We start from the raw sequence: 26,741 nt of genomic DNA on the forward strand, positions 1-26,741 counted from the left end.
AGGAATGTGCTCGAGCAGAGCCAACAGCCCCAGGACAGGAGCATCACCAGCAGCAGCAGTTTGCTCCTGTAAACAGCACCGAGCCCTGCCTTTGTGAGGGGCACAGAAAGCTCAGCTGCTTCCTCCCTGCCCTCGCAGGGACACAGAGCCCAGGACTCAGCAACAGCCCCAGCACACTCAAGCTTCTCCCTGAGCTGCTGAGGCGAGCTCGGGCAGGGCTGCAGGAGCTCAGGGCAGCAAAGCTCACACTGCTGGGGATGGCAGGGAACAGCCCTGCCACGCTCCAGCTGCCTCCTCACTGCACCCCCTCACAAGAGAGCAGCTACGTGCTGGCTCAGCCCAGCAAAGGTGTTTCCCAGGGACTGAAACAACTTGGGAACCTCTGTGCAGGTGCCTCAGAGACACAGCTCTGCTCCCAAGGCTGTGCCACCTCCAAGAGTCCATCCATCCCTGCATCCCAGAGCACAGGCTGCGATACTCCAGCGAAGGACTCTGCTCTCTGCTGCTTTTCTGATGGGGATCTGACAGGCAGCTCCTCAGCACAGGCTGCTCCAGCACTTCCTCCCTCCCTGCACTCAAGCATTTCCCAGCCTGAGGTTTCACTGCTGATTCACCCTCTGATTCAGTACCAAAAGATCCTTCTGCTTTGACAGGGGTTAAAAGAAAGCGAGTTTTGCACACAGGCAGCACTGGCATCTCCTCGTGCTCTCGGGCAGCTTTACTGTCAGCAAACAGCTTTCCCTGTGTCACTCAGCTCCTCTTCCTAGGGCACTCTGACCCCCCAGCCCTCTGGGATCCCACCCAAACTGCCAGCTCTCACTGCCCCCTTTTCCCCCAGGTTTCATCCCCATGGCTGTCTCTCTTAGCACAGCAGGGAATGAAGCAGGGTCCTGGATGCTCCTGTGCTGCAAATATCCACCAAAACAGCTCCTCTGCCAGGCCCAGGAGGGTGCAGGCAGCTCCATCAACCCCCTGGAAGCCAGGCAGCCTCCCTGGTGGAGACCCTCAAGAGAGCCCTAGAGAACCCAGGGAGGGCTGAATCACAGGTGAGAGAGATCAAGGGATTGCAGTTTCAAAGCACTGGAGCCTGGATTTACCAAACTCCTTTTTGCACATCTCTGAAGGGCAGAAAGGAAAAGGCAAAGGCTCCCGAGGTTGCCCAGGGCCACAGCGGTGTGAGCACACGTGGCTGGGTGAGGACCACCCTTGCCTGTTTTAAAACAGGGCAGCTCCCTCAAAGCCAGCCACTCAGCCAAATGTGACCGTGCCAATTAGCATGAAATTAGGGAATAAAGGCTCAGCAGAGCAGGCTGCATTCCATGCTGGGTTTATCCAAACCATCCTCTAGGAAAAGCTAAAGATAGCCCAGTGCAGGCCAGGGAGGGCAGGGACACAAGTTGGGTTCTGACCTCACATCCTCTGCCTGTGGCTCCCGGGATTTAACTGGAGTCGCCTATTTGCATAAATAAAAGAGTCTATTTTCCTTTTTAATTAACTTGCTTATTGTCATTTGAAGGGGCCAGTCCAGAGCCTCTTTGCATTTTTCAAGAGCTGACTTGTCTGTTATTTACACTAACTGCTTGGAAGCTCCGAGTGAGAGCCGGTTTCCTGAGTGAAATCTGGAATTCTCTGCTAGATGTGCATATTTGTTTCTTTATGGCAGGGCTGAACACTGCCTCCTGTGTTCCTGAGCCAGCCCCAGGACCCAACTGCATGCACTTTCAGGTTGTTTTTTTTCCCTTTTAATAGCTTTGCATCTAGGAGAAGAAAAAAAGGAACGAGGCAAATTATTCAGGGCTTGACACCTACAAGACATGGCAATGTCCCTGGGAGCCTGTCTACATACAAACAAGCATTTGGAGGAACATTAATATTTATGGATGCTCCCTGCTTCGCCTCTCTACACTACACACACAGGACCTTGTAGAGTCATATCACCACATGCAGTCTGAGTCTAATGAGCCACAGCAAGGGCCTGAGCCTAGAGAAAATCCTCTTTCCCATCTGCATTTTTACCTGTTGTCTCAGGGCAGGATTTCATCTGGAATCTTATTCAAGCACAGCTTTTGTCTGGATTTGCAAAACGCCCCTCAGAGGATCAGCTCCCACAAGGGTTGAGCTCAAACATTAAAAATGATGTGGCAGCTTTAGCTCTCAGCAGATCATCACACAGCGAGCACCCAGCAATCCTGAAGGGAGCTGCTGGAGCACAGCACTGGCTGCACGTCAGGATTTTGTCTCTCACAGCAGCCAGCAGGTGTTAGGGAGGAACACACGCTGCAGAGATCAGAACTTACTCCTCTGGGAGCCCTGTTTGTAGGAGCTCATTTGGAAATGCTCATTAACTCACCTATCATGTTCAAAATGAGCTAAAATTTGGGATACCGCTACCAACACCAGCACAGGAACTCTGCAGGGAATGCAGCTAACACTTTTTTGTTTAAAGGACACAGAAAACATCCTCAATGGCCAAATGAAATCACAGCTTCCACCTGAAAGCAGTGTATGCCTTGCCCACACCCCCTAATCCTGTTCACCTGGGCAGCCACTGAGTTCAGCAGATGTTTCTTGTTTGCAAATCATGAGAAGATTGCTAATTAAAGTCTGGTGAGTAAAGGCAAAAAGCACTCTCCACAGCATTGGTGCTTTTGGAAAGGACTGGCCTCAAGAGGAACACCTAATATTAATAATATTGACTGCAGGATTTTTGTTGACCCTTTTTTCCCTGTTGCTTTTATAACAGTCCATGTTCCTGCTGGCCCAGGCACACGCAAGCACCACTGAATGCCAGTCACTTTCAGGAAGGATATTTCTGGCATCCCCATGACAACAAGTTGTGATATAGGTCCTACTTTTAAAACACAACCTTGGATGGATAGTGCCAAATTCCAGCCTTTTAAAAATTTATCAGGAATAAGCATTCACCCCAATCCATTCCTCAAGCCCAAAATTTACATTTTTCCACTTTTTTTTAATTTAGAAAATCCCTTTTAGCATGCTTATAGATTTGTTATTTTAGGACTTGTCATGAGCAGTGGGTGGAGCAGACCAGGCTGGGAGGACTCCAAATGCAGGAACCAGGCTGAAGGGCTGGGACCCACTCCTTTGGTTTTGGTTCCACTTTGAATCCTCCTCTGCACAGGACTTGTTTGTCCAATTTCAGTTCAGATGGGGCCAGAATTGGACACAAACAATGAGCATCAGTTACCACCAGCATGTGGATAAAGCCCTTGCTCAGAATTTGACCATTTTCTGCTCTCATGTAAACACTCTTTAATCTTCTGTACATGAAAGGTTGCGGATGTATCCTGGATTGCTTACAGCCTGGAGCTGGTGCCTTTTCAAACTCAGGGGGAATGTTCTCCAGATTACAATGCTCATATATATGGCTGGGACATTTTTTTTTTATTTTTTTTATGCTAATGATTTCCATCTTTGGAAGCAAATTACTACTAATTATGGTTTCCAGTCATTCAAAAGTGAAGAAAGGAGGCTCAAGAAGGAAGTTGCTTCTACAACAAGCACACACTGCTCTGCATTTATGTGGTTTGAAGATTAAACTTTCTACCCCACACCTATGTATGATTATGTCCTGTAGAACTTCCCACCTAAGGCTTCACAGCAGCACTGTTTACTGTAAAGATGTGAACACACCAGCATCTGAATGTCAGTGTATTTTCACTAAAATTTTCATTAAAACTGTTAACCCCTCCCCATCGTGGATTTATTGCAGCATGTTTTGATCTACATGAAACCTTGAAATAAAATTCAGCTTTGTCCAGCTGCTGACATGCACCATCCCCACTCAGCTTCGATGCTGGTGCACACCTGTACACTTAAACAAGGACAGAGAGAATAAAACTCAGCAACAACTCTCCATTTCACTAAGGACACCACGATCAGGCCTCAAAAGTCTCCTCCTTTAGAGGAACACAACAGCTCTGAGATGCCCCAGGGAAACACCACTTCTCCACCGTGCAGAATCAAAACCAAGGTATCTTAGAGACAATATCCCAACACACCATCCCTCTGGGTCCTCTCCTTCGGCTTTGTCTGGTTTACACAAGTCTACATTTTATGGGAAGCCTCCCTGTTTGGTGCCACCAACAGACAGGATTACCATTTAGAAACTCAGGGAACACTTGTCACTGCACTTTTAAGTATCACAGCATAAGCTCAGAAAAGCAGAACAGTCTGCAAATCTTTCTTTTTCCCTCGATTTTAGCTGCAGCTGCCGGTGTCCGTGCCGGAGCCAGCGGTGCCCAGCCCGCTGCCACGGCCGGCTCGGGGTGCCGGGAGCGGCCGGGGCAGGAACGGGGCTGGGGGCAGCGAGAGCCGCCCGAGCCCCCGGCAGCCACAGCTTGGCTCCATCCCTGCTCCATCCGGGCTCCATCCCGGCTCCATCCCTGCTCCATCCCGGCTCCATCCGGGCTCCATCCCGGCTCCATCCCTGCTCCATCCCTGCTCCATCCCTGCTCCATCCCTGCTCCATCCGGGCTCCATCCCGGCTCCATCCCTGTTCCATCCCTGCTCCATCCCTGTTCCATCCCTGCTCCATCCCTGCTCCATCCCCTGCTCAAACCATCCCTGCTCCATCCCTGCTCCATCCCCTGCTCCATCCCCTGCTCCATCCCCTGCTCAAACCATCCCTGCTCCATCCCTGCTCCATCCCCTGCTCCATCCCCTGCTCAAACCATCCCTGCTCCATCCTGGCTCTATCCCTGCTCCATCCCTGCTCCATCCCGGCTCCATCCCGGCTCCATCCCTGGCTCTATCCCCAGCTCCATCCCTGCTCCATCTGGGCTCCATCCCTGCTCCGTCCCTGCTCCGTCCCTGCTCTATTCGGGCTCCATCCCTGCTCCATCCCTGGCTCCGTCCCTGCTCCATCCCTGCTCCATCCCTGCTCTATCCCAGCTCTATCCCTGCTCCATCTGGGCTCCATCCCTGCTCCGTCCCTGCTCCGTCCCTGCTCCATTCGGGCTCCATCCCTGCTCCATCCCTGCTCCATCCCTGCTCCATCCCTGCTCCATCTCTGCTCCATCCCTGCTCTATCCCAGCTCCATCCCTGCTCCATCCCGGCCCGGCCACCGAGCGGCCCGGGCAGGCACCTGCCGGCCGAGAGCCCCAAGCGGAGCCGCCGTGCCCCGAGCGGCGGCCGGGGGCTCCCGGGCGGCTCCTCACCAACCTTCCATCGCCTTCAGGTAGTCGTAGTCGAAGAGGATGGAGAAGTCGAACTCCTCCTGCGGGCTGCCCGGCGGGGCCGTGCCGGGGCCGTGCCCGGGGCCGTGCCCGGGTCCCCCCTCCTGCGGGCCGGGGTCGGGGCCGGGGCCCGCGGCGCTCATGGCGATCCGGGAGCGGGAGCCGAGCGCTCCGAGCGCGGGGAGAACGCCGGGAATAAAGCGAGGAAACACCAAGAAATGGCCCGGCTCGGGAGGGTGCGGCGGGCGCGGGGCCCCGGGCGGCAGCGGGGCAGCTTCCTGCAGCGGGCAGCACCTGCGGCAGCGGGGCCGCCCCCGGGGAGGAGCCGGCACCGGCCCGGGAGCAGGGGCACCGAGCCCCGGCCACCCTGCACCGGCCCGGGAACAAGGGCACCCAGCCCCGGCACCGGCCCGGGAACAAGGGCACCCAGCCCTGGTCACCCAGCACCGGCCCGGGAGCAGGGGCACCGAGCCCCGGCCACCCTGCACCGGCCGGGAACAAGGGCACCCAGCCCTGGCACCGGCCCGGGAGCAGGGGCACCCAGCCCTGGCACCGGCCCGGGAACAAGGGCACCCAGCCCCGGCCACCCTGCACCGGCCCGGGAACAAGGGCACCCAGCCCTGGCACCGGCCCGGGAGCAGGGGCACCCAGCCCTGGCACCGGCCCGGGAACAAGGGCACCCAGCCCCGGCCACCCTGCACCGGCCCGGGAGCGCGGGCACCCGGCCCCGGCTGCCCCTCACCGTCCCGGGAGGCTCCGGGAAGGCGCCCTCCAGGCCAGCATCCCCAGGCCGGTGCCCCGCGGTGGGCACGGCGGGCTGGCCGGCTCACAGCCCCGCTGTGCCCAGGGCTGCAGGGCCCCGCCGCTCCCGGCAGCGCAGAGCTGCCCTCGCCTCCCGCAGCCTTCGAGCATCTCACGCCGTGTGCTCCCGCCGCGGGCTGCGGGCTGGCTGCCCGCACGGGATGGCCTCTCCTGGCTGGGGACCTTCAGAGCCGCCGGGCACAAGGTCTCTGTTCTCCTCCTGCCTGCCTCACAAACAGCGTTTCAGAGGATGGGCGCTCGCCGCGTTCCCTGCTGACCGCAGCCAGCTCCCCCAGGGCCCCCGGCCACCTCCTGCACATTGACTCCATTCATGCCCCGCTCCCCTGGCCCTGCTCGGGGTGCTGCTCACTGTCCCCCGACAGCCTCCTGCGCCTGGCATGGCTGCTACAGCCAGCAGTGACTTCAGTCTGGGGAACTGGGCTGTGTGTGCCCAGAGCATCTGCGGTCACAGGGCTGGTCTCTCCTTACCTGCCTGTGTGGTGCCCTTCATGAGTGTGCAGACGGCTGTCATCGGCTCTGAGAGTTTGAAAAATGCTCCTAGTCTGTGGACAGGGCAGGGAGGCAAAGGCAGAGGGACCGAGATCATTAAAGAAGTATTTTGGTGTTTACTTCAGCTTGTTTTTATTTGCTAAGCCTGTCAGCACGACAGCATTAACTGCAAGACAAATCCGACCCTGCGTTCCTTGCCTAAGGTCACAGAAAGTCTGTTTAAAGCACCCATGGAGCAGAATCTCTGCAGCTGGGCTTGTGACCTACTGCCTTTCTCATTAGTGTGTCCAGCCAAGGGACAATCGCCTCCCCATCACACCCTTTTGCTCGTCCAGAGGACAAGAAATCCGAGTTTCCCTGCAGTTTGCAGGCAGGTTTCTCACTGAGATTCTGGAGAAGCCCAGAAGCCAGTGCTGGCGCAGCAGGGGCACCTCTGGGTGAGCACAGACAGCACACAGGGGCTGACAGGGCCCTCGGGGGCAGCCAGAGCTGCATCAGGTTGGGTGGGAGCAGTCACACCCGAATCACACCTTGGGGCATTAATGGTGCACTGGAAGGTGCCAGGGGATGGGGAAAAGTGACTGAGAAAGGGCAAGGTGAGCCTGCAATGTTCACTGAGGTGTTTGCAGATGCTGCCTCCCCTCGGGGAGCCTGTGCTGCTCTCTCCAAGGGCCTGATTTGTTATGAATTGTTTAAACATCTATTAAACTGAATTGTTTATATCTGTTGTCCAGTGATCCCCTCCATTTGCTGAGCACTGGCCTTTTATCATTGGCTCTTCTATATGAAATTCACCAGAAAAACAAAATATACTTGCTGATCTTGGCTTAGCACTAAAGAGAGCTGTCATCCTCACAGCTAACACCACACAGAGCACGACTGGATCAGTTGCATTAGCCACAGAAAGAAATGGCACAAACAGAAACACTGGGCTTTTTAAGTGAGATACAGGTGATGGGCAGGGGGGTGTGGGGAGACCACCCCGACTTCTGCTAAAGCTCTGTCCCATCCTTTACTTCCCAGCTTGCCTGCAATCCCTTAGGCACGTGAAGTTCCAAACTTGGCTACTCCTAGGATTAGTAATGCTCCTCAAGTGGAAAAGGTACCTTTTGCTTTCCAAGAGGACCGTGCCATGCTAACGCACGTAATCATCGATTCTGGCTCTGGCCAGGAGAGAGGGTGACAAGACAGCACTGAGAAAAGTGTTAGAGAAATGAAAGAATTAGCTCAGCTGATGGGATCCAGGTTTCTTTGCCCAGCAGACAAGGTGACGGATGTGAAGGAGCAAGAGCCACCAGGCTTTAATGGAGTGTGTCCCTGCAGCTCTCAGGGCACACGAGGACACGGCCACACACGGTCACAACTCGGCACCTACAGGAACAAGAGTTTCCACACGCTCTGAGTGCACAGAGATGGGAGTTGGAACGCTCTGGGGGCTGGGTTTGAACCTACCAGTGTGTTATTTCGAGCAGAAATACCACAAATGCACAAAATACAGATCTGCCCTAAATATATCTAAATATTAGAGGGGCACGAAGCCATTGGTAGGTGCAGGCAGCTGCAGAATTCAGCTCAAGAGACAGCTGCAATTTCTGGAGCCTTCCAAAGGCTGAGTGGAGTTTAGTCTAGACCCAAAACAGGCTCTTGAGCCCACAGTGAAAATAAAACATTACAAATTGTTTAAGTTTCAGCTGTTAATAACTACATAACTGACAAATACTGCCCACAGTCTGTCATTAATAATTACTGCTGAAGGAAAGGCAGGGAAGCTCCTAGACTTAGACTGTGGGCTCTTCAGCCCAGTGTATACGCTCAGAATCATCATCCAAATCAAAGAAAAAAACCCAAACAAGGTGACAAACGCTTCCCAAAGCTTGATTTCCATTAGGGCTGGAGTTAAAGGCTGCAGCACAGTGTCCAGTGACCAGAAATACTGCTTGGTTGTCCTAAAGCTCAGTCTTTTCCACATCAGACCCTTCCTTTCTCCGAGGATCCTCCATGCACTTCTCCTGTGTCCAGGATCATGGAGACTGGTCCCAGCCCTGCCAGGGCTCTCAGCAGCCACCCTGAGAGCTGGGAGTCAGCATTACCCCCGGGGGGTTTTCTATAAAGCTGTTTTCATGAGCCAAAAAGGTGCTTCAAGGGCTGAAGCAAAGCCTGTCCTTGGCAGCATTAATAAAAGCTGCAGCCACGTATGCTTGCAGCAGGCTCCACACAGAGCAGAACTGGAAATACACTGTGCTGCCATTTCAGGGAACTGCAGAGTGGAAGGAGTCCTATTCCACATAGTTGGATCCGTGCTGGCCTTTGGCAGGGCTGTACTTTAATAAAACTTTAAAAGAATGTGAATACTGGACTACCTAGGTACTGGGGGAATCCAAAAACAAAGCTTAAAAGAGCACTTCTAGTGTAATACAAACTGTGAGTTAGAGAGTACTTAAGGTATTTCTCAGTGTTTAAATGCACTGCCAATATAACTTCTCATTTACTATTTTCAGTTTCTATTTGTACTGCCCCACTGTAATTCCCTGCACCAATAAATTCACTGGTGCAAAGGATCAGAGGATGCTCTGAGATGAAGAAATTTTATTTGATCTCACAAATGTCTGTGCTAATTATTATTTGTCCCACATGATACATAACTTACTCTGGATCTCTAATACTGCAAAACTCTCACATTAAACTTTTTAAAAGAAAAAAGAGGTAGAGAAAAGCGGATTAAGAAAGCTGCATGTCTATTTAGCTGCTAAAACTCAAAGAAAATATGAGTCAATGCTGTCTTAAAAATCTAAGTGTTCTAATGGTGGATGTGGCAGGCATTAGAAATTTAACAGGCAACTAAAACTTGCACATGGACTTAATCCAAGCTCTTTAAAATGAGCTCAGACTGTGAGTGACTGGTTGCTTGGTCTGGAGTGTGGGGAGTGTTATTAGAGAAAAAAAAAAGGAGGGAGAGAGAAGGGAGAAATATCTGATAGTTCCTTTCAGAGGCACAGGCACACACACACACTACTTTTCAATTTTGGGGTCAGGTTGAGTCAGAGATATTACCCCCCAATTTCAAGCTTCAAGTGGTTTGGCAAGAAAGGACAATGGAAAAATTGCTCATATCTCCACGTTCCCATTAAGTTCTGAAGTCTGCCGGGCAAACCAAAGGAATGCACATATCATAGTTTAAAAAGAAAATAGATTAGGCCAGTAGTGGAAAAGAAGTTCTAGGATATTATTATCCTTGGCTATTTTTTAAAAAATGAGTGATGAAATTTCACTTAGAATATCTACTGGAATATTATAAAAGAGTGCTCCAGTTCTGTCAGTGTCCCATCTGTGAATGTGATTCCTGCCCTGCACAAAAGACTCTGGAACCATTTGCCGACTGTAGCTGCAAAGGCTGGCAGAGAGAAAGGTCTGGGGACAGAGAATTATCAGCTGTGGGACCCCAGGATGACACAGGGACCCAGGGGAAGATCTCTGATCTCTGCCTGAGGCTTGCTGGAGCACGGCTCGGGGAGCAAAGCAGCTTTTTGCTGGCAGGGTGTTTGTGCAGAGCCTTCATTCCTCATCCTGAGCCTGCTCCAATCATAAAAGGGGATAAGGGCTTAAAATTATTAACACATCATCATTTACACACCCTGCATTAGTAAGACTCCAACACTTTGTTGTGGGTGCAGGAATCCTCCCAAAGGCAGAGACCGATCCCAAAAGTGCCATGAATTATTAACCCCTTGCGGTTTCATGCTGCTTTTTCCTTTTGGAAATGTCGGGAGCAACCTTGTGACACAAAGGCAAGTCTGGGGCAGAGCCTGCTGCAATCACCACTGACAGGAGCAAGCATTTGCACAAGGCAAAAATACATCCTGGGGCCAGGAGCGTGTTCTTTCTGGAGCATCTCAAGGCTCTGTCGTGCAACTGATTGCACTGCTCCTCTGGCCACTGTGGTCTCAAATATTCCATCTGGAAATGAGAAGAATAAATGAGTGCTTTTCATTCTGGGGCAGGCAGAGGTGCCCGGCGCTGGGAGGGTTGTGGTGCTGCCCTGTGCTGTGATGCTCTGCTGTCCTGCAGCAGGTGACATCGCTGACAGGGGCACCCAGCCTCCTCTTCCCCTTTGCTGCTCTGCAGCAAAATAACTTCCACGGGCTGTTGTGAGAGTGACTAAGAGCAGCTGGAGCGCTGGAGAGGGGGAGTTTTGTCTGGATAAAGCCGAGGAGACACGAGGCAGGGCCATGGCCTGATGCTAAGGCGGTATAAAGCCACTCGAGAGCCTTTCCATTGGCTTGTCCGAGAATCGGAGCCCTCGGACGATCCCCTTTGGGTGTAGGTGTTAACGAGTGTGTTTTGGCAGGTGCCCGGGGAGCTCGGCCCGGCAGGAGGAGACAAGGAGGCTCCCCAGGGCCCCTCCAGGGCAGCCGCGTCCCCCCGAGCCCGCTCTGCCCCCGCGGCCCCGGCTCTGACTCAGCTGCGGGCGGGGAGCCGAGGATGGAGCGGCCCGAGGGAAGAGCCCGAAGGAAAAGCCCGAAGGAAAAGCCCTTCCCTCCTGCACCTCCCGCACCTCCGGCCCCTTCTCCCCGCACGGGCAGCGCTGTCACAGCCCAGCCCAGCCCAGCCCAGCCCAGCCCAGCCCAGCCCGGCGGGCTCAGCGCTCCGAGCGCCCGGGGGAGCGGGGCTGCGGGCGGGGAGGGCACCGAGCATCCTCCGCCCGGGCCCGGAGAGCCCCGGCCGGCATCGCCCCGAGAGGAGCCCCGAGAGGAGCCCCGTGCCCCGCTCCGTGCGAGCCGAGCCCCTCCGCCTCCGCAGCCCGGCCGCACCTTGCCCAGCCCTGCCCTGCCCTGCCCTGCCCTGCCCTGCCCTGCCCTGCCCTGCCCTGCCCTGCCCGGCCCGGCCCGGCCCAGCCCTGCCCTGCCCTCATCCCGGCGGGCCGGGCAGCACGGGGGATGCCCGAGGGACCCGCGGTACCCCCGAAGGCTGTCCCTGTCCCCCGGGCAGCGGAGGGGATGGCGGCTCGGGCCGGGGCTGACAGCGGGGCAGGCTCCTCCTCTCTCCGCCTTTAACTCTTGCCTCGTCCCGCACGCCGCCCCCAGCCCCGACCCCCGCCCGCCGCACGGCCCGGCCGAGCCCCCGCCCCGCGGCCACCGGCCCCGACCGCAGCCCCGGGGACCCCCGGCCACCCCCGGGGACCCCCGGGCACAGAGCCCCGGTGCCCCGCGCTGCCGCAGCCTCCGCCGGGCCCGGGGCAGCCCGCGGCGCCCCGAGCCCCCGAGCCGGGCGGGCAGCGCAAGGGTTAAGCGGCCCGGTTAGTCAGCGAGGCTCCCGGGGTGATGGCTTGGAAGAGGAGAGTCCCTCTGGCTGGAGTTTAAAGGAGGCAGCTCCAGACGGATTTGTATCGCCGCGGCGGATCGCTTCAAACCGAGGCAAAGCTAAATCCAGCCCGGTCCCTTCCCCGAGGCCGTGCCCCCCTCCTGGCCACCCCGCCGGGCAGCGGGCTGCAGCCGAGCGAGCCCTGGGGCCGACAGACACACGGACACACACACAGCACTCACAGCCTACCTTGATCCATAGACCTCATGATGTGGTGGTAGTGTACCAGCCTGCAGGCAGTTTCTCGCTGCATCAGGAATTTAAAAAAAAAAATAAAAATAAAAATCTATAGCCGGAAAAAAAATAAAAAAAAGAAAAGAAAAATAAAAATCTCCTTTAAACCATCTTCAAGCAGTGCCGCCCGGCCAGAGGGAACCCCTCTTGCTCGCCTCCTCAGTAAGTGTTTGGAGGTGCAAAGAGGGATCCGAACTGGGCTGAGCGTGTTCCTGAAGTGAAGTCAGTTCTCTGCTCTGAGATGAGGGTTACTAGAGAGGGAAAGGCCACTTCCTTCCCTGCTCCGAGTGTTTATAGTCTTTGAATGCTGTAAAATAACGGGATTCCCTCACTGTTTCCTCCTGTTTATCCCAGTGCCATGGAAACCCCTGGATCGCCTCCATCTCCCAAACTGAGGGCTTTCCTGCAACTTCACACTCAGGAATCCATGACGTCTCCCAGCTCCGGGCCAAGGCAGCTCTGCGGCTTTCTCAGTCTGCAGCACAAGCACTTAATTGTTGAGCAGAAAGTTAGAGAGCGAGCAAGAAAGAAATATGGATGATGTTAAAAATCCCAGTGTGTGCTTTTTAAACAAAACTTGCAGGAACTGCAAAGCCTTTCAAAGCAACGGGGCTTCTGTGCAGAAGTTTTCCTTCTTCCCAGCAGAGACAAGCTCAGGCTGCTGCTGCTTTTACCTTTGAATAAATCATTCAGAAAAGCGAAGTCCCCAGCTTATATTTATGTCTTTTAAATTCACCAGCACTCTATTAATACCCATCTTGTTACTGGCACAGGTTTTGGCTTCTAATTACCCCTGGCTCAATTCTTCATACAAAGACGAAAGGCAAAATGAAGAATAGGTGAGTGTGTTTAGTGGCGTTTCACAGACCTCTCTCTGTTCCTATTTTTAGATGGATTTAGGAGAGGAGCAACCCCATGGATTTCCACTGATACACGTGGAGCTTAGCAAGGGTGAAATAACCAAGGGAGCCTCCGAAACCAAGACAACCCGCGTGTGTTTACATGTCCTATGTATAAACAGGAAAATAAAGCAAAAGAAAACAGGAAAATAAAGCCGGGGATGTCATGAACTGCGGCTGTCTCACAATGTATGGTTTTCAGTGGAGTGTGAGGAGCATCAGCCTCTGGCCGCGGCGCTGGGCTCGCTACCTGCCTGCGACTGCGCCTTTCCCTGCAGGGATGAAGGGGTCACATATAAACCATTCTCCGGGGAGGGTGGCAGCTCGGCAGCCCCTCGGGGAGAGCCGCCGGGGTCAGCCGGAGCCCCGGCTGAGTCACGGCAGCCGCTCTTGGCCGACTGAGAGCGGAGGGCTGCCTGGCACCCGGCCCGCATTTCCACTTTTCACTGCCTCGCTCCCCAGACCGACCCGAAGGAGGTATCGCAATCAGACTTTCTGCTCCTCGCGTTTGTTGTCCTGCAGGCTAGCAACTGCAGGCGGCCCGGGGAAACTCAGAGCACCTCACTTTCCTATCCTTTGTCATCTTTGGACGCGTCGGGGCGGAAATGCCTTCCCCAGCCCCGCGGGCCCGTGATGCAAGCGGCTTCCCCCGGGAGCCCCGGCCCGGGGACCCCGCTGGCCACAGCTCCCCCCGAGCCCCGCAGCGAGACCCCCTCGGCTCTCGGGGAGCCTCCTCGGCAGGGCCCAGCATCTCTCCCGCCGGGATGCTCCTGCCTCAGTCCTGGCATGGCGGGGAAGGGCCGAAAAGCTGCACCTGAGCTCCGGCTCGTACCTGGAGGCTTTGCCCGTTCACAGCCCTCTCTCTCCACCAGAGAGATCCCGCAAAGCCCCGGCGCTGCTCGGCAGCGGCTCCGCTCCCAGGAGGACCCCGCATCCCCCGGTACAGGAGTCACACCTGAGCCCCGCATCCCCCGGTACAGGTGTCACACCTGAGCCCTGCATCCCCCGGTACAGGAGTCACACCTGAGCCCCGCATCCCCCGGTACAGGTGTCACACCTGAGCCCCTCATTCCCCGGTGCAGGAGTCACACCTCAGTCCCCGCATCCCCCGGTACAGGAGTCACACCTGAGCCCTGCATCCCCCGGTACAGGTGTCACACCTGAGCCCTGCATCCCCCGGTACAGGTGTCACACCTCAGTCCCCGCATCCCCCGGTACAGGTGTCACACCTGAGCCCCTCATCCCCCGGTACAGGTGTCACACCTGAGCCCCTCATTCCCCGGTGCAGGAGTCACACCTCAGTCCCCGCATCCCCCGGTACAGGAGTCACACCTGAGCCCCGCATCCCCCGGTACAGGTGTCACACCTCATTCCCCACATCCCCTGGTACAGGAGTCACACCCGAGACCCCGCATCCCCCGGTACAGGAGTCACACCTGAGCCCCGCATCCCCCGGTACAGGTGTCACACCTCAGTCCCCGCATCCCCCGGTACAGGTGTCACACCTCAGTCCCCGCATCCCCCGGTACAGGTGTCACACCTCATTCCCCACATCCCCCGGTACAGGTGTCACACCCGAGACCCCGCATCCCCCTGCACAGGAGTCACCGCCGGCTCTGAGCGCATCCACCACCGGCATCGCCGGATTCCCCTTTGGATACAGTAAAGGGAAACCGAGGTTACCCAAAGCTGCTGCTTTGCGTGGAGAGCAAAACGACTTTAATTAATTAGTAGCCGGGAGAAACAAGTAATGAAGGCAAGTCGATCTCCCCGCAGCCGCGTTAGAGCCGCACCGGGAGCGCAGAGCGCGGCCGGGACGCGGTTTCGGCCCCGGGGACAGTGAAGCGCAGCCGGGATGGGGCAAACCGGGGGGTCCCGAGAGCCGGGGGGGCCGAGGGCACCCGGCCGTGCCAGGGGGATCCCGGAGCGGGCGGAGAATGGGCCACCCCGCCGGAAAGCGGCTTCTCCTCCCACGCGGAGCTGCGGCCGGCCCGCGGCTCTGGGCACACAGGTTGGCTGCCCGAGGCTGCAGCCTCTAAAAATACAATGTCTTTCTTTTAATAGCTCGGCTTGATCGGCTCCCGCTAGTTCACATGACAGGCTTTTCCTAAAATATCTTCTTCCACTAAGTTTTTTCCAACTTCAAACTGCTGAATCCTGCTACCCAAATTAAACTCGGTGCAACGCGAAGAAAAAAATAAAATAAATAAAATAAATAAATAAAGAAGTGAAAGAGGGCTGGCGGCTGCCTCCGGACTAGCATTCCCCAAACCAGCATATGACACAACTGTAAGATTTCCAAGGCTTTTGGAGAGTTCAGCGAGAGAATCGTGTCCTCCGCTGGCTGCAGCTTCCCCGCTGAGTTAAACTTTCCTGACGGAACCTTTCTCCATCTGGCCGCGGCTCCAGCGCGTTGTGAGCGGCCGCGGAGGAGAGGGGGATGTAGTTCAAGTCTTATATAACTGTGCAAGCTGGATGCGGGGGCAGAGACTTTCCCTAGAAACGAGAGATTTTTATATATATATAGTTATTTTTAGCTTCCTTTTTCAAAGGAAGGCCAAATACCTCCGACTTTCCTTTGCTTTCTTATTTTGGTATCACTAAGGGATTTTATTTTTGGAGGTAAGGAGCTATTAATAACTAATATTTTTAGCTATTTATTCCCTCTTTAGGAGAATACTTCCTCTTCCTTTTAGGGGCACATTCTGGACTGCATCCCTACCCCCCAAAAACCGACCCAGCTCCCCCTCTGGGATGTGCCCAGCGGATGCCTGGCTCTGGGGCCAGGGGAGAGCCGCATCTGCTGGCCCCGACCCCGAGCAGCTCCCTGGCTCGGGGGATGGATTTGGAGGCTGAGCTTGTCCCCGGGCACAGCCCGGCCGGGCTCACAGCCCAGAGCCCGAGCAAGGAGCTCCGTGCCCGGCAGGGGAGAGCTGTGGGGCTTGGGGGGTCCCGGGGGTCCCGGCCCCGGGGGGATCCCTGATTTCCCCTGGCAGCCGCCCACAGCATCGCCCTGCTGGAGGATGAGCCTCCCTGCCCGGCTCCACGCAGGCATTTGGCAATAAAAACGATTATTTTTTTGAAATTATTATTATTTCTCATGCTCTTTGGGAGATAAGGCATCAAGGCTTCCTGAGGATGTGCTCTCAGGCCATTGGGGCAGCTGCCTGGATTTTATCATCAGAGACTTCATGGAGACATCTCTGTTTTCCACTTGCAAAAGGTATTTCAGTCTCACAGCAACAATAAGCGATTTTGACAAAAGCTGCTCACCCTTCCAAAGTAAATACTGCTCCCAGAGTGTGCCCTCGCCCACGAGGCTCCTGGAGCAGGCTCCACACGTCCCTGCCGTGCTGCACAGCGGGGCTGGGCAGGGTTCCCACGCTCGGGCCGTGTCCTCACTGCGCTCCTGGAGCTCAGCGTGGCCTCGAGGTGCCCAGCTCCTGCCATTTGGCACTTCCCTCCCCTTCCCGGCCACTGCTGGAGCATCCTCACAGTCTGGGGCCTCTTCAGGCTCATTCCTGACCATGCACTCGCCTAAATAACTATTAATGACATATTCTGAGTTACAGAGTGTCTGATCCTGCGCTGAGCTCCAGGGAATCCACCCACACAGAGCTCTCCGGGTCTGGAACCAGAACTGCTTGAGTTGCCTGCAAATAAGAACTTGCTTTTCATCTACAATTGAAAAGTCTGCTTTGGGAAGAGGTCTCCAACCAACAGCCATGAGTGAGAGATGCCAATTCTTCCACTTAGCCCTGGATTTTCAGGCCCAGCTACCTGGAAAATTCCCGTTATTGGTTAATCAGGATTAGAACTGGCTCGTGAACCTCCTTCCCTTTGGATAGTGCAGGAGGGAAAGGGGGAGGAAGAAACAACAAGGCCAGGCTGTGCAGGTCCAGAGGCACGAGCTGGATCCACCCTGGAGCTGCTCTGGGCAGTGCCCATCCCTGGGGCACAGAACACCTGGAATTGTGTCCTGCCTGTGCCTGCCAGGGGAGCTGGGCACCACCGAGACCTCAGCTGCACACCACAGCACAAGGAAACATCTGCTCCCTCTGCCACCTCACTCCCAGCTCGTGGAAGGGTCTATGCAACGAGAACATCATTAATTAACCAAATTTTTTCACACAAATTGAGAGGGAATTGTAGTTTAGGGTGATATTCTGGAACCTAAAGAAACCAACCACCCACTCTCAGGGCGCTGGCAAGAAGGTGTATAAATTGATAGCATTGATTTCAGTTACATTGAGACATAAGTTGGTTTAATAATAAAAAACCCACAAATTAATGAAGTTAAACACCTGTGCATTAGGTTCAGGATGGAAACACTGATGCAGTCATTCATTATATCATATGATGGCTAAACTAAATAAAGATAATAAAGAAAGGTTATGACTGTTTAGAAAAGGTGGCTTTAGTCCTTTCATATCAGCGCCAGGGCAAGGGAATCTGATATTATATCCTGAACAGAATTTACAATTCATTACTGGGGCTCTGGCCACACCCGGCAGCTAATCTAGAATTTCACACATTTAATGAACTTCATACTTGAAATATGTGGTCTGTAAAATCTGATTTACACTGTTGTTAAAATAGCTGGCGTTTGAAAGAGAATATATTTTAAACTATGTATTTGTGCACAAAGTTTGTTGTGTTTTTTTTCCTTTCCAAAAAACCCCAAACCCAGTCATTAATTCACCCCAACACGTATAAAACCTTCCCCACAGTGTAATTTCTGCTGCAGTATTTCTTTCAGCACCTCAGATTTACTCCCCACGTTTCTTTAGGAGCACGCAGTCCTGCAGAGGGGCAGAGCCCTGCTGTGACCAGAGGCACTTCAGCCCCTAAGTCAAGCTGACAAGCCAGCCCTGATGGAGTGCAGGGGCTGTAATTAGTCCTTACCTGCCACCTCTATAAAGCCCCACATTAGGCCAGGCCTGCCTGGGCCGGGCTCTGCGATCCCAGCTCAGCCAAGCGTGTCAGCTTTTTATTGCATGTTAACACCTGATATTTCCTGCGGGCCCTGCTGTTACCCAGGGCTTTGTGGCATGATGTTCTCGAGGGCTGGAGTGGGACAGGGATGAGCTGGGGCTGTGGAAACCAGAGCTGGCTCCTGCTGGGGAGAGCACACGGGCGCTGGAGGGAAGGGCTGGCACCCACGTGTGAAACACAAGAGGTTCCTTTCTTTTGAAGGCGATTTATGGAGAACACGGCGCTTGTAAGAATTAGTTCCACGCTTCAGTAATGAGCGCTGGCAAGGATTCAGCTGGGGCTTGAACAAAAGCTGAGGATTGTGTGAGGGTGGGTGAGTGTGACCTGTTCCTTTACATCAGCCCTGGGTCTTCCAGCGAGACACCAACACCGTGCTCACGTTCCATCTGCTCTGGGAAGCTCCTCTCCTCAGGGGGCAGAGCTGCAAACAGAGATTTCCCTCAGAGAATTTGTCTTCTGGGGTGTCTCCAGGAAAGATCAGGTATTAGAACTTGACAGAGAGAATGCTGATCCTTATAAGTGTGCCTTTTTCTTCCAAACCCTAATCTCAGATTCACACGGGTGCAGAGGAGTTCTGCCCCTGTGGGCACCATCCCTCACCCTTCCCAGAGCTTTTCTGAGCTGTTTTCCCCATGGCAGTGACACCATTGCTGCTGGAGCAGGGAAATGCTTCAGTGAGCCCATTACAGGGCATTTGATTTGTTCTTGCTTTTAATAGGAGTCCTGGTCAATGGCAACTTGCATCACTTTTCGTCACAGGGTGGAGGTATCTGTACAAAAGGACCCCGAGGTGAAGCAGAAGCAGCAGAGGACAGAAGTTCCACACCTCAGCCCAGCTCTTTGGAGCAGATGTGGAGCACATGAGTGGATGTGCTGCCTGCCAGCAGCACAGGGCAGGACATCCCTGTGTCCCACTGCCACCCAGACGTGCTCAGGGTGTCCTGAGCTGAGCACAAGAACCCAGCACAGCCCCTCACCTCCACTCCTGCTCTCTTTATCCTCTGGGTAACTCTGCTTTTACCCTGGTAAACAACTCTCTGGGTATGGGTAAGCTACCCAGAGTGTACATTTAAAATAAAATCTGTTTCACATAAAAGGACAAATGAGAACGACTATTACCCCCATCTTTACTGCGTTAAATTCTTTTGCACAGATTGTTCTTGTTACTACTCCTTTCTGAGAGAATCTGAAGAGCAGACAATATTCTGCCTTACGTGGACAATTCCAGCAAGCCAAGAGCTTTAAAGTGGGAATGCAGTGATTTTAAAACTCTTTTTTTGTAACCCTCTCAGGTCTTGGGCCACAAAGGGAGGAAGAGCAGCAGAGGGCAGGATATTTCTCTCATAGCCTGATCCTGCAAGATGCTCATCATCTCTAATTGCAGCAGCAAAATTTTGGAGATGTGCCACATAACCCAGAGAGCACCACAGCACCCAGAGAGTTTGAAGACCATCAAATGCTCATGGCCTAAGGAAGCCCCAGCATTGGACAGGTGCTGGACACTCCAGCTTTCCATCCATTTCCTGAGCAGCTGCAGAGGTGCCTTCCCTGCTGCTCTGACTCTCACAGCTCCCACAGGCACCCACCTTTAACATTTAGCACAGCTCTGATTTGGATCTGCAGTTCCAGAAGACGACAGAAGAGAATCCAGTGAAATGTTTGGATTTGGGTTTATCAACACTCCCAGCCAGGTTTATAAAGCCTGCAGTCACATTTCTCATTTAAAACCAGACATCTGAATACTCTGTGGAAGAAGGAACTCTCCTGCAAGATTAGCTCCCATGTTTAAGGTGCTGAGAAAGTCTCATCATCAGGACAGGAACACTTCTCTGCTTTGTGTGCTCTGCCTGTGGGGCCAGGCCAGACCACAGGTTCCCTCTGGCCCCATCTCCTACCTGGGAAAGGGGAGCAGGAGCACTTCTCTCCCCCTGGGGAAGATGCAGGAGAACATTTGATGCCACAGCAATGTGGGGGAGAGGAGGCAGTGGCAGTGCCTGGAGCCATCAGAAGGTGAAGACAGAGCAGATCAGCGAGGTTTTCCTCTCTCTGAATGGTTCACAGTGCAGGGAGGCCTCTGCAGCTCCATCAGGGTCAGAGCACACCCAATTCCAGCCAGCACCTATTCTTTCTTCTCAGAAAAAAGGCAAATCAGAGACACACCAGTGTATAATACAACCCCAATTTGAAAAACAAGGCCACTGGCATTCTCTGGTAAAGCCCAGGCTGAAAACTTACCCAGGATGTGTGATCTTCCAAAAATCTGCCAGCCCCTGCAGTGTTCAAACTCCTTGCATGACCACAGCCACATGAAGAATGAAATGAAACCCCATGGAAATCTTTGACATTTCTACTATTAGGCAATGTTTGGGTGAAAAAAAAAAAATTGCTGAAATTCTCCTTCCCTTCCAGAGTGAGTTTAGAAAAACTATTTCTAGCTTTTTTTAATTACACATTTCACCATTAAAAAGAAACCATCCATAAATTAAAGGAACCACTAACCAGGGCTTATGTAACCCATTTAGAGTGGGAAATTGGTAACATTTGGGAGCAAAGTCTGTTCCTGTGATTTCTGGAGTCTACACCATTCATTTGATGTGTGCAGACATCACAAAAATGGTTTATTTGATATTTGCATTAATTACTTTATACCAAAAAAAAAAAAGTTAGTCATTAAAAAGGGCATCTGTGTAGTATAGAATCTAAAAGAAACACTTCCATAGATGGTCAGTGATCTGAGGGATGGTTTATCACTGCCTTCAATAAACAGTCTCCCAAGTTAGAGATTTACTTTATCCAATTGCACTCTTGATTTTCTTTTAAAAACAGAGTGTTTATGGCTCTAATACATTTTTGGTAGAAAATCGCTTCACTGTGTTTGCACTCAACATTATTGACGTGTCCCCTGTGGAGAATATTCAGTGTTAAACCCTTCCTCTGCCCCTGTTCCCGGCCCTGGGACTGCTCTTGTGCCGAGCCACTGGCTGAATCCAATGGCCAAGGGATGAGAACATTCCCAAAATAGCTGTTCCTAATGCTGTTGCATCACTGCTCTTCCCAGGGCAGGATATATCTGTGTTCCAATGAAAATCCCCTCCTGATTCCCAGCAGTGGCTGCCAGCAGCAGTGACCACCCCTGTCACAACCCAACCCAGCTCTAGGAAGAGTTTAACCAAGCAGCTCTGCTCATTTCTTGGCTGTGCATTTCCCACACACAGGTTAAAGGCCCACAGCACAGATCCTGACAATTCCCACACACAATTCCTGGCTGACCATGCCAGGACTGACCAGCTGCATCATTCAGGGGGGAAGTAAAGAAGTTGCATAAAATTTATTTTTTCCACCTTGTTTTACAACATTCCCTTTTAAGTTCTTACATATCTGCGACATGTAACTCCACAGAACAATAAATAATTGGCATTCATATTTCTCTTGACTCAGGAGTATTTACAGGTTCTTTAGCTGGATGACAGGTACAAAACATTGGCATCACAGTAAATACCATTTTGACACCAGAATTCATTTCCCCATTAAAAATTAAATTAACTTAACACTGATTTTTAAAACAACTTTAACAATTAAAAATGTTCTCAAAGGCATATAAGTACACAAGTTGTCGTAGGCAGTAGTAATGGACCATATTGGCAAAGCTGTGAACCACAGGATTTCATGCAAATCATAGAGTTTAACACTCATGAAATAACTAATAATAAATAAATGTATTTATTATGAGGAGGAATAAATATATATTTATTTATTATGAGGAGCCCATCCAGCTCCTGCTGGCCCCAGACACCGTGGGATGAGCCCAATGCCACAGGAACAGCTTGGGCCACTGAGCTGCAGGGGTCACATCCCTGGGGCAGGGCTGTGCCTGTGCAAACCAGGGGGTTTTAAGCAGCAGCTTTCTCACACCTGAACCCCTCAGAGCAGCTTGAGGGATTCCCCTGGACTGGGGGTCCCCCATAACCCAGCTCCCCTCGGCAGCTCCAGAGCTCGAGGCTGGCCGGGTTTGGCTGGGATTGGGGAGCACAGGAAATCCCCTCTGGAGCAGCTCCCAGCACAGCCCTCGCCCCCAGGGACACCAGGGACACCAGGGACACCAGGGACACCAGGGACACCAGGGACACCAGGGACAGTGCTGCCCTCCCCTCAGCCAGCTCTGATCACACCCTGCACAGCCTGGAGCTGCTGAATGCACCACGGGCTGAGCTAAAGACATGTGTGCACACATCAACAGGACAAGCTCTGTGGGGAGAGAAATCCAGAGAGAAGGGGACAGAGAGGGCTGTGACACACCTGCAATTACTGCAGGGGGGCTGGAAGAGAACAGTGTGTGCCACAAAACCTCACCCTGCAGCAGCTCAGCACAGGCAGCAGGAGCAGGGTGGGATTCACACAGAGCATCACCTGGAGCCAGGGGCAGCAGGAGCAGGGTGGGACTCAGAGCATCACCTGGAGCCAGGGGCAGCAGGAGCAGGGTGGGATTCAGAGCATCACCTGGAGCCAGGGGCAGCAGGAGCAGGGTGGGATTCAGGGCATCACCTGGAGCCAGGGGCAGCAGGAACAGGGTGGGATTCACTCAGGAGCATCACCTGGAGCCAGGGGCAGCAGGAGCAGGGTGGGATTCAGGGCATCACGTGGAGCCAGGGGCAGCAGGAACAGGGTGGGATTCACACAGAGCATCACCTGGAGCCAGGGGCAGCAGGAGCAGGGTGGGATTCACTGAGGAGCATCACCTGGAGCCAGGGGCAGCAGGAGCAGGGTGGGATTCACTGAGGAGCATCACCTGGAGCCAGGGGCAGCAGGAACAGGGTGGGATTCACACAGAGCATCACCTGGAGCCAGGGGCAGCAGGAGCAGGGTGGGACTCAGAGCATCACCTGGAGCCAGGGGCAGCAGGAACAGGGTGGGATTCACTCAGGAGCATCACCTGGAGCCAGGGGCAGCAGGAGCAGGGTGGGACTCAGAGCATCACCTGGAGCCAGGGGCAGCAGGAACAGGGTGGGACTCAGAGCATCACCTGGAGCCAGGGGCAGCAGGAGCAGGGTGGGATTCAGGAGCATCACCTGGAGCCAGGGGCAGCAGGAGCAGGGTGGGATTCACTCAGGAGCATCACCTGGAGCCAGGGGCAGCAGGAGCAGGGTGGGATTCACTCAGGAGCATCACCTGGAGCCAGGGGCAGCAGGAACAGGGTGGGACTCAGAGCATCACCTGGAGCCAGGGGCAGCAGGAGCAGGGTGGGATTCAGGGCATCACCTGGAGCCAGGGGCAGCAGGAGCAGGGTGGGATTCACTCAGGAGCATCACCTGGAGCAGCCCCAAAGCACACAAGTCACACATGAACTGCTACAGCACATAACTCACACCGATAAAGGAATAGGAAGAACACTAAGGCCACAAACAAGATACTACACGGAAGAAGAAAACAATGCTTCACTCCCCAAAAGTACAAATTATGAGCATACTAGAGGAAAAGATGAGATTTCCAGCAGAGAATCCATTTATTTTAATGTACAGTAAATAGGAACACATGTATTAAATTTTGCTTTTAAAAACATTTTTAAATAACTTAAGAGAAATGGGTTGCAAACATAAAGTGCTAAACTTGAAAAACAGAAGTGTTCCTCTTTCCTGCTGTTTGCTAGATGGCAGTTTTAGTCTCTGACTGCTCTGAAAAATGTAGTGTATATCCAGGCAGAAATGACTTCCTGGATTTACTACCTTGTGCAAAAACATGAGCTGCAAAGAACATAATCCACACCCCAAAACACAGCTATAGATCACTATCAACTCTACTAAATATGCTACTAAAGTGATGATTCAACAAATACAGATGAAATCACAGTTCACTCCCTTTCTTGGTGTAAGCTAATAGTTTGCAAATATGGTCCACTCAGTGTAAACTGTATTGACTTGAGGAAACAGTGAATTCTACCATTTATATGTCTCAAATATTTACACACAGTAGCTTGGCACTGTTGCTGTTGCAGGACATTGAACCACCAACACACAGGAGAGAGGGACAGGGCCCCAGAGCCCAGAGGGACTGGGCTGCTCAGTCACCCCCTGGGGCCAAAAGGAATTCTTGGTTCTTGTATTTAAACTAATGAAAGTAAATTAGGTGGGATATTGGGCAGGAATTCTGCCCTGGGAGGGTGGGGAGGGCTGGCACAGGGTGCCCAGAGCAGCTGGGGCTGTCCCTGATCCCTGGCAGTGCCCAAGGCCAGGCTGGATGGGCTTGGAGCAGCCTGGGACAGTGGAGCTGTCCCTGCCAGGACAGGGGTCCCTTCCAACCCAAACCATTCCATGATTCTGTGAAATGCTGTCTGGGGACTCCAGAACAGTGGCATGGCCAACACCATCTAGTCCTGATGAAGACAATGTTAAGGGATCTTTCTGGAAAAACAGCATTAATTGACAGGAGGCTGTGAGCACAACTCCCAGAAAGGAGCTCAGGCTCTGGGGCAGGAGCTCAGGCTCTGGGACAGGAGCTCAGGCTCTGGGCTCTTTCCCTCCTGTGCAGCCAGGGAACAACAGCACCAAGCAGTGCCAGCTCCACCCGTGGTTTCTCTGATGTGGGAAGAAGACAGCAAATAACTAATTTAGCACAGACTGAAGAGCCTTAGACAAGGATGGCTGCCACTAAAGGCCCATCCGTGTCTGATGCATCAACCCAGCTCCAAAAGGTCCCTGAACATCTCTGTCCTTCTGCTGAGAAGCCCAAGCACTTGTTGCTCTCCTCATGATAATGTAGACCAAAGCTTGTAATAATGACAGAACTCATTGAGTTGAATTTTTGAAAACAAAAAGCACATAAATTTGCTCTGCACACAAGCCTAATGCCTTGTATGAGCCCACTCCTGTGATTCAGGTTTGGTTTTTAGAACCAAGCAAGTGCAAGGCTCCAGAAACTGCCTCCCTGCAGGGAGCACGTCATTAAAACATCCACCTAGGAGTGCCTCTGCTTATTTGCAGCTCATCCTCAAAGTTTCACACTAACAGGAAACAGATTTCATGGAGCTGTGAGGAGTAGCAGCTCTGTGACCTCTCCTTTCAGTCTCCAAGGATTCAAGACACGTCTGCCACATTGTCTGCAGAACAGTACGAGTCTCTTCTCACGTTGTCGACACATTTCAAGGATGATCAACTGCAAAGTTCTGTTCCAAAGAGGATTTGCCTTAGTTTAGATAATTTTCTCCTACACAAATAAATACAGAGTAAAACTACTATGTCACCGGCTCCTTTTAACAGGAAGCACAAAAGCTAAACAAAACTGAATTTTCTCGTTTTGAGCTCCCAAAAAGAGCCTTTATCAATGGCTGGATACCTCCAAAATCACTGGGGTGACCACGTTTCAGCGGAAGGAAAATCTCAGACACGCTCAGATTCTCCAGTGTGTGTAGATCCGACAGGCTGGAGCCCCATTATGGAAACAACATGCCATAAATCAGGAATCAGCTGTCAGCAGTGCAGTGCATCACCTACATTAAGGGATTTCCAAGATGTAAAAAGAATGTGACTACTTGAAATCAAAAAGATGAATAACATAAAAAAACGTAACACAACGCAAAGGACAGCGCAGACACTTAAAAAATTCACTTTAAATTGTCAAATGTAAATCCCAAGGTCAGGTAGCAGCTTCCACAGACCTCGAACCATGCAAGAGAAACCCATTGCCATCGCAGTTCCATGCATTTGACCCCAGGTAAGTAGAACAAAAGTGCCAAGAACTGGATGAGCTCAGAGCCTCCACCCTGCAAACCCTTCTGGTGCTGGGTTGCCATTCAGGGCAGTCTGAAGTGTCTCACTACAGCAGCAGGTAACAGAGATTACCACGGGCTCCTGGTGGGGACGGACAGCTGGGGGTGTCTCTGGGCAATGTCTGTCTCTGTGGGCCAGGAGCAGCCCTAGGACGTGAGCTTCGAGTAGCTGGGGGGAGAAAACCTCCGTCTCAGGTACTTGAGGACGTAGAGGGGCAGGCAGCTGACCAGGGTGATGACAGTGACCTTCCACAGGAACGACAAGGTGGCAATGAAGTAAACATCTGCGTGGAGAGAAACGAGCACCGAGTCAGAAACGCGGGGGGACCTTCTGGGAAGGGCTGCAGAAAAGCAGCTCCATCTACCACCGCTTCCTCCTGCCCGTGGCACGGGGCTGGAACGGGATCATCCCTGCCAGCCCAGGCCATTCTGTGATTTTACAATTCTTCAAACTGCCCCACCTCCAAGTTCAAAGCTCATATGATACCTGGCTCCTCACTCCTCCCCAGCAGAGGCAGAGATGTGCTCAGCAGAGGGGTGTAAGGAATGTCACAGGTAACTGCCCTCCCAAGCCCCACCTGAAACAGGGAGATCCTCCCACTCTGGGAGCTGCCTCTGCTGCTTGGCCCAGCCCAGCTAACACAGCTCTTGACTCAAAACCCCTCAGAGTCTTTACAAAAAGAGTTAAAGCATTGTTCAAAATGGAACTGGAATAACCAATGCAAGAGACAGATCCAGCTAGGGGGAAGTTATCCCTGCTGTCTTCAGTGAGAAGAGAGCTTTGTGGAAGAAGCAGTGACATCTTGTGGCTCCTGAACAAACACTGGAACAAGCCCATGGGTCTGATACTTGCAACTCGACAGTTACTGGAGAAATCTGGAACTCCTCACCCTTTTTCTCTAGCCAGGGAATAGGATTAGCTCTGCTTCAGGCAACTGAACCACCACCAACAAGCAAACCGTGAGAGCGTGGTCCCAGTGAACAGA

General features: G+C 53.1%; 2 protein-coding genes across 26 annotated transcripts in view; both read right to left on the reverse strand.

The window, feature by feature from the left end:
- Positions 1–12,422, reverse strand: part of NFATC2 (nuclear factor of activated T cells 2) — an 84,529-nt gene extending 72,107 nt beyond the window's left edge. For 3 of the 19 annotated variants that reach the window (XR_015276917.1, XM_086852581.1, XM_086852578.1), the window contains exon 1: positions 2,351–2,500. Coding sequence is in view for 11 of the 19 variants with exons in the window: in XM_086852581.1 (XP_086708707.1) it covers positions 2,351–2,357 (7 nt within the window). In the remaining 8 variants the exon portion in view is untranslated. Of the gene's footprint in view, positions 1–2,016; positions 2,544–5,185; positions 5,343–12,057 lie in introns of those variants that run through there. The other 16 variants (XM_086852575.1, XM_086852574.1, XM_086852577.1 and 13 more) reach the window with 11 other exon arrangements.
- An 8,887-nt stretch (positions 12,423–21,309) lies between these two features.
- The window catches only part of ATP9A (ATPase phospholipid transporting 9A), a 46,988-nt gene continuing 41,556 nt past the window's right edge, over positions 21,310–26,741 (reverse strand). For 2 of the 7 annotated variants that reach the window (XM_086853615.1, XM_086853619.1), the window contains exons 28-29: positions 23,208–26,039; positions 21,310–22,538 (exon numbers count right to left, since the gene is read on the reverse strand). In XM_086853615.1, the coding sequence (XP_086709741.1) occupies positions 25,903–26,039 (137 nt within the window). In that variant the 3' untranslated portion in view covers positions 21,310–22,538; positions 23,208–25,902. Of the gene's footprint in view, positions 26,040–26,741 lie in introns of all 7 variants that reach the window. The other 5 variants (XM_086853614.1, XM_086853618.1, XM_086853617.1 and 2 more) reach the window with 3 other exon arrangements.

This window comes from Cyanistes caeruleus, chromosome 16 (genome assembly GCF_971803275.1).
Source record: "Cyanistes caeruleus chromosome 16, bCyaCae1.hap1.1, whole genome shotgun sequence".
In the NCBI taxonomy this organism is placed as follows: domain Eukaryota; kingdom Metazoa; phylum Chordata; class Aves; order Passeriformes; family Paridae; genus Cyanistes; species Cyanistes caeruleus.